The sequence below is a fragment of the Branchiostoma lanceolatum genome, chromosome 6 (genome assembly GCF_035083965.1).
Source record: "Branchiostoma lanceolatum isolate klBraLanc5 chromosome 6, klBraLanc5.hap2, whole genome shotgun sequence".
In the NCBI taxonomy this organism is placed as follows: Eukaryota; Metazoa; Chordata; class Leptocardii; order Amphioxiformes; family Branchiostomatidae; genus Branchiostoma; species Branchiostoma lanceolatum.
This window is the reverse complement of record NC_089727.1, coordinates 20,234,451-20,249,287: the sequence shown is the minus strand read 5'-3', so window position 1 is coordinate 20,249,287 and position 14,837 is coordinate 20,234,451. Positions and strand designations below refer to the sequence as shown.

The following is a 14,837-nucleotide window of genomic DNA, read 5'->3' as shown; positions in this document are numbered from 1 at the left end:
ATACATAGAATGCTTTCAATATGTCATATTTTTGGTGTGTGTGAAAGATCATTGTGTGACGAAGAAGCCCAGCAAATCAGCTGGACTTGCACATTTAACATTTTAGGAACACACAATTAATCACAATGAATATTAATTCTAATTCTTTGCCCTTGATGTAACTTCATTCTGAAAATGAGAAGAATGTGGATGTCTCTGGAGATGCTGCTAAGTTGGAGCAGCCAACGTCATCAGCTGTTGAGGAAAAGGCACAGGTAAGCAATGTTTGTAGTCTGTAAGTATTGGGAAACATCCGGGAAGTCTGTTTCATTGTGGTGGAAACATGGGGACGTTTCATGGAGTTTAGACCAGGATATATTAGGAACAAAGGTGTTCAATCGTGTTATCCGTTGTTGTAGATGTGCAGGAAAGCAATTAAAACATTGCTGTCTGAAACGGGTCGGGCCCAGACGCCGCAACGTGTGCAAAAGCTCGCTGAGTTATCATCACTTGTCATTAAGTCCTGTCCTGGCATTCCACAGGAGGATAAGGTAAAAGTCGCTGATGGGATTTTTAAAAAGCTGAACCGTTTGACTCCTCACCTTTAACTACGACATGGCTACTCATTTCATGCTTGCAACTGTGCAGAAAACAATATCATCTTTCTCTGATTCTGGTTTGCCTATATGTGCCTATCATGTTATGCATGGCATGACTCTTTGACTGTAGTGTAGATTGTGTTTGGGAATCCTTTTTCAATGTTAACATCTGTAACCTGAAGCATGGAAGGGTTGGCAGATCATGCAAATGCTTGTCAATGAATATGCTGAGCAAAAATTCATTTATTTTTATTATTTTAAAGCTCTGCCCAACATTTTTCATATCTAAATGATGGTTGAGCAACAAAAGTGTTGTTTACAAATCTTGTACAGTACTTAAAAAAAACCCAGACCCTTATATAACAGTTATCAAACAATTATGACTTCCTATAGGACATGGCCATGGGTGTTCTGAAGTCCATCACCAGCAAACTGGACCAACTGGACATGTCTAACCCGTCGACTGTCGAGTCTGTGGGAGGATGTAAGTTCTTAATAAATAATGTCATCAGTCACACAGTATTACATGTATCTGTAATGCCTCAGAAGAAAAAAAAGCTGTTTCCGGTTACAGTGGTTGGTAGGGATTGTCCTATTTTTAAATTTAGATTTTGGCCGAAGTAATCCAACAAAATGCAATTTAGCATCATGGTAAAACTGGAATGTAATAGGTCACTGATATGTTCAATATCATCATCATCATCATCTGGTTGTGAAAGTATCACCGATGTTCATGAATGATATACTAACATTGTACTATGTTTCCTGGGAGGAAGATTTCAAACATGTAACAAACATTGGCACATCACATAAATTCAAAGTAAATCAAATCAAATCAAGTTAAACCTTAGAGGATGAAAAAATAAATTGTTCTATAGTATTAGATTAAATTGTCAGCTGTAACAATTCTGTAATTTATTAAGCACTAAGTCTTGTTATAATGATCGGTGTCAGATATTGTCCCTAAGTGATTGACAATATGTAAAACAGTTTGCTGTAAAATTGATTGTAATTTTGAGGTCTGAATCTTAATTTTGTATGGTCCATTATGTAAGAACACAGTGTGTGCATACAGTTTTCATCAGTCTGCAGTTATTGTTATACCAATCACGAATTAGTGCTTATGAATTTCACATCCGCCATAGAAGATCTGCCAACCAATTTTCTCCACATTCTTGGTTTTCTGTTTTTCTTAGTAAGAGTACTAGTGTCCCTTAGCGTATATTGATCACTTAATGCTTAATAATTCACTTTAAAATTGATAACATTTGCTTCTGTTCTACTGTAACAGCTCTGGTGGAGTCCGTTGGTTCTCTGCTTGAGGAACCACAGAGAGATGCAGAAGAGGTTTATGGGAAGCCTGCACCTGATCTCGAGGAGGAAGACCAGAGTCTCTCTCCAAAGGAGCGCCTTGAAAAGGCAGAAGAGAAGGAGCAGAAGAACCAAGCTAAGGTAACAAAAAGTCATTCAATGATTATTATGATACTTATTAGTTTGTTTAATGCTAATGACAACATTTGTTGAATTTTTCAATGCTATTTTATGACTAGATTTCTTGAATTTTTGTTGTAATTCGCGACTGAAAGAGGTTCCAATCACAACATGCCCCTTTAATGTCTCAATATGGAGGAAAGAACTGCTCAGGAGCAAATTTCAAAGTAACTCATCACAATGTCTTTAATTTCGGTTATGTACAGAAACGAAGACTTGTCCAGGAAAGTCAACAGGTCCTGGACGGTCTGTACAACACCATCATCGGCGCCATGAGGCCAGGAGCCCCGCCGATAACCATCAAGAGGGGCGGCATCGCACTGCGTGCCCAGAAGGTCTGGGGCGACCAGTTTGGGGACCAGGTCGTGCAGACGGAGGGTGGGAGCTTCCATGTTCCGTCTAAAGCAGCGCTCTTCGAAGACTACACACCGCACAGCGTCGCTATTAAGGTATGATTTGGTCTGTGAATACCTTTAAGCTGGTGTATTGGAAGAAAAGAAATTAGCACTGTATTATGATTATTACCAACACAGATGACCCTCCATGATAATTAAGGTGTGTGTTATATCATTTCCTGCTTATTAAATGATCCTTAAATGATTTTTCCCTTTTTTGTATGTGATGATATCAATGTTTGAGATTGTATCGAAGGTTGTTTTTGTCTGTCTTTTCTAGCCTGGATGCCGTCCTATTTCTACCGGGGCTCCTGCAATCACTACCCTAGCGAGTGTAGGAGCCCAGGTAGAAATAGGATGGCACCCAAGCTATTCTTTCACCATGGTTGTTTATGTTAAACTATTTTAGCTATTCTTTATTTACTTGGTGGAGAGATTTTTGATAAAGAACTTATAAAAATACATTCAGTTGTGATTATTGCATTTCCTTTTTAGTGGTTGCCCAAATACTTTACATCATGTTTTTCGTTGGTTAAATTGAAAGTGAGGTACAGAAATCTTGTTACTGTTAGTAGAGTGGGCAGATGACAGAAAGATACTGGACACTTATTGCAAAATTACATTGAATTCAGAACTATAATTGATTCTGTTATTTTTGCAGTTGACGCAGTTTCAACAGAACCCATTTACCTGGGGGCATGGGGAGTACCAGGCACGCTCGTCTGTCATGGAACTGTCACTCCAACAGATAAACATCCCCGTGACCTTCAGCAACCTGACTGAAGACTTCTACATCACCATTCCGGGCGGGTCCGGAAACAAACCTGCGACAACAATCATCACCTTCCCTGCCCCAGGAAACGCAAGTTCAAGCTTCCATTTGTTTCAACTCAACAACACCGCAGAAGGATTCCTGGTCACCATCACCCCGCTGAATAAAAGTGTTATTTACGGGGTATTGGGAAGTTACGACGGCCGCCCTGACGACCAAAACTACAACGTGTCCATGGAGACGTACGTCCTACCCGAGGAGTGTGCCTTGATGAAGACTCTGAGTGGCGATGAAGACACAGAGAAGAGAGAGGCGACGATGTTCGTCTCGGGAGAGGATGGTCCTGTGGAGTACTACATCAAGGTCCAAATACGTGGTGAGTATTTTTCATGTAACAGTTGTTGACTGCTACAAATACAAAAGGTAAATGTGAGTGCCAGATGAAGTGGGGTTGTCTTGTCCATTCTGATTCACTAAAACTATGTTTTGTGGTATCCTCTCTTTTGTTGTGAATGAATGCCTGTACTTAAGATTTTAAGCATTGGTATTCTACATGGACATCAGTGTGATATAAATGTCAAGTCTCATTCATAAGAAGTGTGCCTAATATTTTCATGAGCCCCTTCCACTGTTTTGATGTTTGTTTATTTGTTTGTTTGTTTGTTTATTTCTTTGGGATCTCCATAAGAAAAATACATCATATACTGTCTTGTGATGTTGACAACAGGAGTCACTGGCAAAATCCTTAGGCTAGTAGTTGTACGCTTCTCAGCCATGATAAAAACTTCCTTTAATGTTATTTTCAGGACCAGTGACTGAATGTGACTTTGAGAAAAAAGATGACGCGAAGGAGTCACACGCCGATGACTCCTACGCCTACCAGATCCAGTGGGCCCGTTTGAGCTGCGTCTACTGGAGCGAGACCCAGGAAGACTGGAGCACTGACGGCTGTGCGGTGAGTACAGTTCTCATTGTTTCAGGAGAACTTTACTTGTAGTATTCACAATTGTTACCTGAAAATGTAAACAAGTAAAAACTATGGCTGCTTCGCAGTAAAATGTCCTTGCCGTGGTGTATATAACAGCAGGTTTTTGTCACATAATGATTGTTCACAATCTGAACATGAAAACATTTAGCAGAGTCCCATTTTTATTACAGGACCAGGTACAGTGTTTGTGTCTGATGTTATGCCTGGCCAGTAAAAGCGATTCAAGATTAGCTGATTCATAAATCCTCGAACAGAGTGTCTTGATCAGAGGGACTAAATGTTTTCAGGCCAGTCTCCCTCTGATGTTAATCCAGGGACTAAATGTTTGCCAATGAGGACGTCCTTTTTGGTCCATGGTCTCCATGCATTTTCAATCAATCATGTTATTATCTAAAGCAGTGAAAATTCTTATAATGATAACTTTACACAATGCTATTTATTAATGATAGCTTGTTTGTTTCTTTGCGTTTTTGTTTTGATATAATTTGATGAACAGTGGTTGTACAAGCCAAATTTGATTAAAACATGTTTCTTTACTGCTTTCCACAGATAAGCAAGCAGTCCACAATTTCCAGCACCATCTGTCACTGCAACCATCTGACGGCATTCGGAAGTGACTTCGCCACCCCGCCGAACACGTTCGACTTCGGGGAGTTGAACTTCAGTGACTTGGTGGACAACGTTGCCGTTGTGGCAACCATCATTGCGGCATTCTGTCTCTACTCTTCCACAACAGCCGTGGTCACGATTGCTGAGCGTAGAGGAAAAAAGATGGTAAGTAGTCATCATGAATCAATCATATCTGGCCAATAAAAGTGAGCATGTATAATGGTCATTTGTAGCCATTAAATCTTCACTCTGTGGACTTTTATTTCATAATTGTTATTCTGGCAAATATTTTCTTCAGTATTGATGTTTATTGATTAGTTTGGTAGTGACAGACATACATACACAATGGCTGTCACAAAAGGGCTAGCCTTGTTGACATGGATAGGAAATGTGTATTACTATTTGAACAAAGGTTTTGATCTAAATAAATTTAACTTAAAGTATGCATATTTCCAACGTACCTGCAGTATCTAAAAAAGATATTTAGCTTCAGTAAGACTATAACTGTATCTATTGCGAGAGGTCAGGGTCAGCAATATGTATGTGAACATTCATGTTCTGATAATAATATTGGCTTTACACATTCGTGAATAGTTTCATCAGGTTGGTAAGTCACTGAAGGAAAAGACTCTTTTTTTCACAACCAAGGGATTTATTCAACCGACGTTTCGGTGACCCTCTGTCACCTTCTTCAAGGCAATTCTGACTGGTTCACATAGCAATACAGCACAGGTGTTGCTGCTTATACATATTAATGAGATGCAAACGCAAAATATTTACATATGTACAAACACAGGGGATGACATCACTATGCGGTCCCAAACATACAGAAGTGTAACACATACACAACTACATATCGATCAACAAACGATGCAACGATTATTTCTTTAGGATGCGGTCCCAAACGTGACTGAGTCTATATCCCCCCTCATCAACGTCGGTTGAATAAATCCCTTGGTTGTGAAAAAAAGAGTCTTTTTCTTCGGCTTTACACATTGTTACAGTTACATCATGCTGTGAAGTTGGACAACCTTCAGAACGGCTACCTGTACCGCCTGCTCATCTGGACAGGTGCAGCTAAGCATGCTGGGACAGAGTCCACCGTGTCCTTCAAGCTGTTTGGAGCTGCAACAAACTCCGATGTGCGAGTGGTGGACATCACAGAGAAGGTTGGACATCAAATTTGGCACTGACTCAACTCCTAATAATAATTTCTTAACCCAAATTTCCACTGAATATGTTTTTTGACTACAATCCTCAATGGCAGGTCCTAAGAGGTGGAATTTTTATTGTTATCTAGGTTTTCACCCAGAACAGCCAGGTGACCCTGACCTTCAGCACAGCAGAACAGCTGGGTAACGTGGAGCTGCTGCAGCTCATGCACGACAGCAGTGGGGAGGGGGGCCGTGCATCGTGGAACGTGGACAGAGCAGCAGTGCAGGATCTCACCACAGGCAAACTGTGAGTTCACTCAAAATTTCCTTCGCTGTCTAGATTCATCCAATCAATCTATCCTACAGCTTAGTTTATAATGCTGTTTACACACCAAGTAGAGTAGCTGTATACTTGATGTTTAGAACATGACTTATGAAAATTCAATGTCCTTTGTGAAGAGAAGCTTGACAATTAGTCAACCACCAATTGCCGACCTGAAAAAAAAAAGAGGTACTTTCTATTGTTTTTTGTTTCAGAACCTTTGATATTTCTTTTTCTTTTTTTTTTGAACTGCAGGTTCTATTTCTTCTGCGGCGAGTGGCTGGCAGCCGACCGCGGGGACGGGCAGGTGGTGAAGACCTTTCCTGTCGCCACTGAGCAGGACCTGCGATCCTTCGGGTTCCTGTTCCCAGCAAGTCTGCGGAGTAATCTGGCAGAGGAACACCTCTTCCTGTCTGTCGCTATCATGCCTGAAGGTAACGTTAGTTTTGCTTCCTTTAGTTTTACCGTACTAGCTGTTTGATATGTAGTTTGTATGTCGAGATCTTAAGTTTGTATGTTTTATGTCCAGGAAGATTAACTGCTTACGAATCTTGTATGTTAGATAATGGACTGAATAAAGTATCCAAGAATCTGCAATTTGATATCTTTATCATTGAAGACCCCAGGGAGTCCATATCACAAGATATGTCTGAATGCCACTGATAGTAATAGTTGTATTTAACATGCCTTGGGTGAATGCCTCTTGCTTGCTGTATATGATCAAATATGTTGCTCTCATTCTTAATTATTAACCCGTTTTGATGAAATGTCTCCATTTGTTTCCTTTATAGATAGCGCGTTCACCCGCAGCGAGAGGCTCGGCTGCTGCCTGAGTCTCCTCCTCATGTCCATGGTGTCCAGCGCCATGTGGCTGAGGGAAGAAATAGGAACCGAGGTTGTGCAGGCCGTCAGCCTGGGGCCGTTCTCCTTCACCCTGAATGGAGTATACACGGGGGTCATTACCAGCATTACCTGCCTTCCGGTCATCATGGCCATAGTCCTGCTGTTCCAGTACAGCCGACCCAGCAACAAGGGTGACCGAAGGGTCCGAGATGTGGAGACGGGTGGCCCAGCTGAGGCACCCGCCCAGCAAGGACCAGCCAAGCGCCTGCCACACTGGTGCAAGTACGTGGCCTGGGTGCTGGTGGTGCTGTCTGCTGTGGGGTCAGCTGTCTTCACCGCGCTGTACAGTCTGGACTGGGGCAAGGAAAAGTCAGAGAGGTGGCTGTCTGCGTACTTCACCACCTTTCTGGTGGACATGTTCCTTCTGCAACCAGCAAAGGTAAGGACATACTATTTGTTGAATTGGCTAGATATTAAAGGATCATTGTTATGTAATACCGTTGCATGTTTGTTACAGTTGCAGTTGCTACATGTACCTTTTACTAACATCCATGCACAATGTTGTTTGATGATACCTGACTTCCTCAGAACATGCTGTATACAAATCACATCCTAACGATCATAATGCCATATGCATCCTCAGCTACTGTTCCATTTGTTCTCAATCCTATATATAATGATAAACAATGTTTTCAGAAATCCTAACAAGCAATGCTTTTGTCTTTCAGATATTGCTCCTCACAATCTTGACTTCATCCATTCGCAAGCCGCAAGCCGTCCAGAAGATTTTTGAAGAGAAGCGGGGCCCCGTTTCCATTGATGCCAGGACAATGTCTTCACAAAAGGCAGGCTTTAGCTGTAAGTTTTGGCACACATGTTTGTATAAAACAGCATTATATATCATTACCATGAAGATTTAGACTATTTCTTTATTTATTTATTTCAGCTTTATTACATCATGGTGTAAACGGACAGAGAGAAACAGGATTTCCTTTGTGATCCCAGTCCGGGTTAAAACAACAGAATTACAACAAATCAAAACGTAACAATAATAATCGTAACACGTACAATGATAATAATAACTGTTACAATAATAATAATATTGACAACAATAATGATAACAAATATCACCAACAGAACATAAATAAACCAAATTGTGTGCAAACCACATAATAATAGCAATAATAACAATGATAGAAATATCGACAACAATGATAACAAAAATTATAGAGATATGATAGTGAAATGTATATAGGATCAGGATGAAGAATTCAAAAAGGGGTGCATTTAGAGCATTGGCAGTGGGTGAGCCATGAGCATATGTCATTGGGGTCGAAACTGTTGATAGTAAGAGAGTGGTAGTGACCTAGGGCAGCTTTTCTAAAAGTGTTGATAGAAACGGTAGGTCTTAATTTTAGGGGTCTGGTGTTGAGGGGCAAAGCGTTCCAGATGGGTACAATTTTTTGGAAAAAAAGCTTTTAAAAGTAGTGGTAAGACATTATTTTGGGTTGGAGCTTGGCCTGAGAATTTGATCTTAAAGATGTATGTGAGAAGGCTATATAATGCTGGATATCAATGTCGTATTGCCCTAAGAAACATTTAAACAAGGACAAGTCTAATACTTCTCTGCGGTAAGATAGGGGTAAGAGAGAGCAGTGAATAAGTCTATCCCTGTAATCGGTTGTGTAGTCGTTGAGAATATATTTTGTTGCACGTCTCTGGACTTTCTCGAGTGCAGTTATAAGGTTATGGGTATGAGGAGACCAAATCATGGAAAAGTATTCCAGTTTAGGCCTAACAAGGGTAATGTATAGGGTTTTTTTTTTTACATTTGCAGGGACACAGTAACCGACGGATCTTTTGATAAAACCAAGGGTAGAGTTCGCACTGGCTGTGATACTTTGAACATGTTACTACAAGATTAGAAACTGTTTATTAGATGGTGAAAGAAAGCCCGTGTGAGTGTGCTCCTAGTTCCACACCCTGTTTTGTGAATTGAGTTGACATTTCCTTTTGCATTAGTTTGTATATTGTTCAGGCGGTGGGACTTTCCACTTTTCTAACAAATACAGAGTGTATATGTGACTCTATTGATATTTTTTGATATGCTTACTACAGCCGATGCATTTCGCATGAGGAGGAAGATGGAACAACTTTCGATGACATCTCTTGCCAACATCAAACAAGCGAGAATGAGGCAGCGCAGGGACAGGAGAGCTGTGAACACCTTTTGGGACATCATGTGGTTCTGCTGTTGCCTCCTGCTTGTCATCAGCATTTCCAACGAGTACCACAACACCACAGAGGGTTTCTATCAGACACAGAGCACAACCAACACCTTTGTGCAGTGTATGGACGAGGTAAGTTCATTATGCTAGATCCTTGCTTTGGAAGGTCTTTAGATCCTTCCCTAGGTACAGTGCCATCTGATCATTAAATCATTGCATTTGTGAGACAAACATTTTAAACCAGTGGAAGGGCCTTTATGTTGACACTTAGCTTAATTCTCAGATGGTAAGAATATTGATTCAGTGTGCACCATTTGAATTTATAAATCATTATGAGAAATCTCCAGACAATCGTTATTTTTTTCAGTACAACCATATCACAAGGCTTTATTTCTCCACAGGTAAATGATCCTTTAAACTTCTGGTCCTGGCTGAACGAGACCGCTCTGGGGAACTTCTACCCGGAGACTTCCTACAAAGGCGACAAGCCCCGATGGCAGGACAAGAGCTTCACGGCTGACATGCAGTCGGTCCTGGTCTACCCACCTATTCTGATCCAAGGTCGAGTTCAGACAGGTAGGAAGAACTACTTTGAAATTCAAGGAACACTTGCTTTGGGCTAACACGACATGCTACAATTTCACTTGCTGTATTACCATACCAGAGGACACACATTGTAAACATTCCAGAAAGTCAAATGATCATGATCTTAGTATTCATGAAAAATCTACTTTAAAAGAAGCCTACAAAGTGAAGGGAAGACCATAACAGCAAAATGTAAACTATGTGACTGACTTTTCATGTTTCCTTCTCCTGTCATCCTAGGGCTGTGCACGGTGCCTGTGACAATGCAGCACTTATTTGACGAATGTTCATCAGCGTATGATGAACACACTAAGGAGACCGGGGCATTTGAGAAGGGATGGAAAAGGGTCAGGAATACATCAGCGATGGAATCAGAAGCCCCTGGATGGATCCACCTCCCCAGCGCCTACCCCAGTCTCCCCATCTACGGTGTGACCACGCAGTACTGGGGAGACGGCTTCGGTCTGCACCTGGGAAAATCAGCAGACGAGATGCGCAGCATCCTATCAGAGCTGAAGGCCAACCGTTGGATCGACAAGCGCACGAGGATCGTCTTCTTGGAAGCTGTGCTCTACAACGGAAACCTCGATCTGTTCACATCGGTGACGATGGTGTTTGAATTCTCCGAGACGGCCGGAGTTTTCTCCCATCATCACGTGCACACCTTCCGACTTCATCAACAGCCAGGGACGATCGGGTACATCTACGTCCTGCTGGAAATCATTTACGTCATCATTCTCCTCTACACACTGTGGACAGAGGGGAAAGCTGCACGCGCAGCCGGCTTGGCCTACCTGAAGGAGCTATGGAATATTGTAGAAATCCTCAACTTCATCTTAGCATTCACCGTTATTGCCTTATACGGCTTTAAGATAATGTACAGCTCCAAGGCTCTGATGGCGATCAAGGAAGGGAAAGGTGTGTAACACATTTGTGCTAAAATGTTACACTAATTACACAAACATGTCACTTCAACATGCTCAATATTTGTAAACATGCAAAATTTCCACTCTGACTGTATTACAAGGTTGATATTATTCAACTCTGTACTTTTATTAATGATATGCATTGCACTTCTCTCAAAGATATAGTCCACCATTTCCGATCTGCTGTGAACATCAGCTTGGTGTATGGCTGGATCCTGGCCTTCCTGACGTTTATCAACATGATGAAGCTCCTCCGGCTGGTGAGGTTCAACCCATTCCTCTCCAAGCTGATGTCCGTGTTCCGGGGAATGGCGGGGGGGTTCTGTTCCTTCATCATCTACTTCTTCTTCTGGCTCTCAGCTTTTGGCATCTACGCTTATCTCATGTTCGGCCTTACTATGACAGAGTACAGGTGAGGAAATATGTTGTTCTATTTTTGTGAAATCTTTTCAATTTGATGACTTCTTTTTTTTTTACAAAAGTTCTTGAAAGTAGAACAGTTGAGGTCACCGTTACAATCATATGATAAATTTTAACAATTCTTTCATCTTTTTCAGCACCATCAGCAAGTCCTTCTCCACACTGTTCCAGATGTCTCTTGGCAATTTTTACTATTATCAGCTCAAGGAGGCTTCTCCTATTCTTGGCCCTATCTACTTCTTCGCTTTCATTTCCTTAATCTTCCTCGTGCTGATGAACATCGCCATGGCGATCATCGACAGCGCTCTCCCGGATGTGCGGAACCACGACATGCCTGAAGAGGACCAATACTTCATCCAGGGGTTGTGGGAACGCTTCACAGCCTTCTTCGGCTTCTGGAAAGTGCCAGTCACAGGTAGCGTTGAATCATTTCACAGATAGACAGTGCACATCCAACCAAGGATGTCTATCATCTTTTGGGTCTTGATTCTGTTGTTTCTGTGGCTACTGACATATGTACTTTATTACTGCAACATTACTGTTGTAAGCTCTTTCTTGTTGTCAATGCATTTTAGTATTTATTATATTAAGTGTGGAGTTGGGACCTGAACCAGGACCTTTGCTCCATCACTGAGCTATAATGCAAGTATGACAGGATGGGCAGCAGTAAGGTCCAAAGTTAACTCCTGTCCTGTCTTTAGAACCACCCTCCTTAAGTCCCTTTGTTTCCTTTGCCCCTTGCCAGCTGGGCTTGACTGTTTTTGTACATCATTGTTGTTATTGGATGATTAGATTTTGTTTTATTTCATATGTAAATATTCAATAAAGAAAACTTACCAAACCATTTATATTGGCCCAGATGATGACTCCCTAGCCATTCTTCATGACAGCCTGATCGGCGTGGAGGTTAAAGTGGAGAAACTTTGGCTGAAGAGAGAGTCGCTCTTCAATCTCAAGTAAGTACAACATCTCATAAGAAATACTGATTGAGCCTGATGCCCTTGAATGTGCATGAAATGACCTTCCAGCTACTGTATACTTTACAGCTACTGTAATTGTGACTAGAAAGAATAGACTGAAAAGTTGTAAGTGACAATCGTTGAAAACAAACACTCAACATATAGGCATGAGAGGTTCTAAGAAACTCCAACATTTCTATCCTCACAGGATGAAGGATGCGGACCTCCCAGCAGAGCCTGAGTTTGTCCCGGTTGTCGAAGAAGTTCCCGATGCTACAGCAGTGGAACTTCATGTTCGCCATCGCGTCATCAAGGTCCGCCCTGCCTCCTCGGACAACTGCACAGACAACGGCAGTCAAGCGACCCGCTCCGAGAACAAAGCGCCTGTGGTGGTGGCATCCAGGTTCCCGTCAAAATTGGAGGACACCCCAGAAGACCACCAAACCAACCAAGTCGTAGAAATGAAGTCCATTCTTTCCAAGCTAGAAAAAAGTGACAAGGAGTCAACCAGTAAAGTGTCTTTCGCTCTGAATGTTCTTGTTCGTCACACTGAGGAGCATAAGGTGGAGTGGGCAAGTGTCAAGTTGAGCGTTCATAACGAGATGGCTCTGATATACCTCCAGATGCTGACAGACGACCACATCCAGGCTGCCCAGATGCTGCTCCGCCGCCAGTACCCGACACTCCAAGGGCTGGAGGGGCCTGCAGTTGGTATCTGTGACGACGGGTTTGTGAAGATGACAGGAAAGGGGCTACAAATCCACCACAACAATCATCAGCACTGGGTTCTGTCGTCTTACACAGACGGAAAGGTGTGCCTGTATGACAGCCTCAGTGTCCCCATGACCCCATCTCTGCAGATCCAGCTTTACCAGTGCTACGCCGAGTTTTCTGACCAAAGAAGGAACACCCTGACCGTCTTCTTACCGGACGTACAGCGTCAGAAGAACGTCTTGGATTGTGGGCTGTTCGTCATCGCCTGGGCGGTAGACATCGCAGAGGGGCAAGACGTGAGCAGGGTTGTGTATGACAACAGGAAGATGAGGAGCCATTTGAAGACGTGCTTCAAACAAGGGAACCTCACACCGTTTCCACGTCTGTCTAGCACCAGAAAGAAGGAAGGTCGAACCAAGGTACAGCAAATCACACTGGTCTGCCACTGCGAGCAGGGGGAGCGTCTGGAAAGGATGGAGAGGTGCAAGGCATGCGGGAGGATCTTTCACGTCAGCTGCCTGCCAGTCATCCCTCCCAGTGACGGCACATGGGTATGTGGAGACTGCGCTGTGTAAAAAACACTCTTCACTGCAACGTAGAGAGGACTGTACTGATTGACATGTAAAATCAAGCATAACTGAATGTTCTCCTGATGAAGGTAAAGAAAAAAGCACTCAAGGATGAAAAAGCTGGCTGGTCACAGAGTCATGACAAAGTGTTAGACTGATTGCAACACCATTGCTGTTCCCTTTTTTTGCGTGTGTATTTATTCATTTTTTTTTAATATTAAGGATTTAGTCTAGGATCTGTGGAATTGTGTCCACTTCAATCTGTCCTCAGTTCATGAGAGTTTGAAAAGACTTTGTTAAGTACATTTGCCTGGTTTAAATTTTACAGATAATGGATACAATTTGCCTAGTTTGAATTTCATCAGATAATGAATACTTTGATTATCATGATGAATATTGTTACAATGTAGGTTATGTCTTTGAAAATTTTGAGTCCTAAATAGCAAGAAACTTCAGGACTTGTTTTAATGGATTTTTTTGCTACAGGCAATGTTTTGCATGTGTATTTATTTATTCATATTCTTTGATATTGGGGATTTAGTCTAGGATCTATAGGAATTGTGTCCACTTCAATCTGTCCTCAATTCATGAAAGTTTGGAAAGACTTTGTTAAGTACATTAGCCTTGTTTAAATTTTACATAATTTTTAATGAATAGTTTGATTACCATGTTAAATAATATTGCAATGTTTTTTTATGCCTTTGAAACGTTTTCCAAGTCTAAGATAGCTAGAACTTGCAGGACTCGTTTCGTTTGATTTTTGGCTGCAGGCAAAAAGGCAGTTACGCTTATTATAAAAAAAAACTATTAGTAAATAACAATGAATATGTTACTTGTGTCGTAAGATTTTGGCCATGAAGAAAAAACTACTGCTTGTAAATATCGCGTGTGCTTAATCAGAATTGCATGAAAGCTTGTTGAAAAGAGGAGATCAGCAAGAATGTACAAAATTTTAACACCATCTGATAACAGACCAAAATTTGTTTAAAAGACCGAAGGAAAAAAATTGCATTTTAAGTCTCACATCAATTGACTTTAAACTTCAAAATGGCCTTCTCAGAAGAAAAAGAAGACCTGTTGCTTTGTTCACGTGATAGGTAACATGTCTAGTAATAAACTTGCCTAAATTTTAAAAAGAAAAGAGGAGATCAGCAAGAATGTACAAAATTTTAACACCATCTGATAACAGACCAAAATTTGTTTAAAAGACCGAAGGAAAAAAATCGCATTTTAAGTCTCACATCAATTGACTTTAAACTTCAAAATGGCCTTCTCAGAAAAAAA

At 41.5% G+C, this 14,837-nt stretch overlaps 2 protein-coding genes across 2 annotated transcripts; both read left to right on the top strand.

Moving 5' to 3' along the window:
- Positions 1 to 358: 358 nt before the first annotated feature.
- LOC136437585 (polycystin-1-like protein 2) lies at positions 359 to 9,000 on the top strand. The gene is made up of 13 exons (XM_066432205.1): positions 359 to 530; positions 972 to 1,062; positions 1,870 to 2,030; positions 2,276 to 2,518; positions 3,126 to 3,612; positions 4,043 to 4,191; positions 4,774 to 4,998; positions 5,838 to 6,002; positions 6,134 to 6,294; positions 6,565 to 6,743; positions 7,101 to 7,591; positions 7,881 to 8,010; positions 8,990 to 9,000. The coding sequence occupies exons 1-13, from the start codon at positions 399 to 401 to the stop codon at positions 8,998 to 9,000; spliced, it is 2,625 nt and encodes an 874-aa protein (XP_066288302.1). The 5' UTR covers positions 359 to 398.
- Positions 9,001 to 9,262: 262 nt separating this feature from the next.
- Positions 9,263 to 14,543, top strand: LOC136436989 (polycystin-2-like protein 1). Its single transcript, XM_066431410.1, has 7 exons — positions 9,263 to 9,512; positions 9,782 to 9,956; positions 10,206 to 10,883; positions 11,051 to 11,303; positions 11,449 to 11,726; positions 12,171 to 12,267; positions 12,479 to 14,543. Exons 1-7 carry the CDS (start codon positions 9,285 to 9,287, stop codon positions 13,557 to 13,559), a joined length of 2,790 nt encoding a protein of 929 aa, XP_066287507.1. The 5' UTR covers positions 9,263 to 9,284; the 3' UTR covers positions 13,560 to 14,543.
- Positions 14,544 to 14,837: the final 294 nt, after the last annotated feature.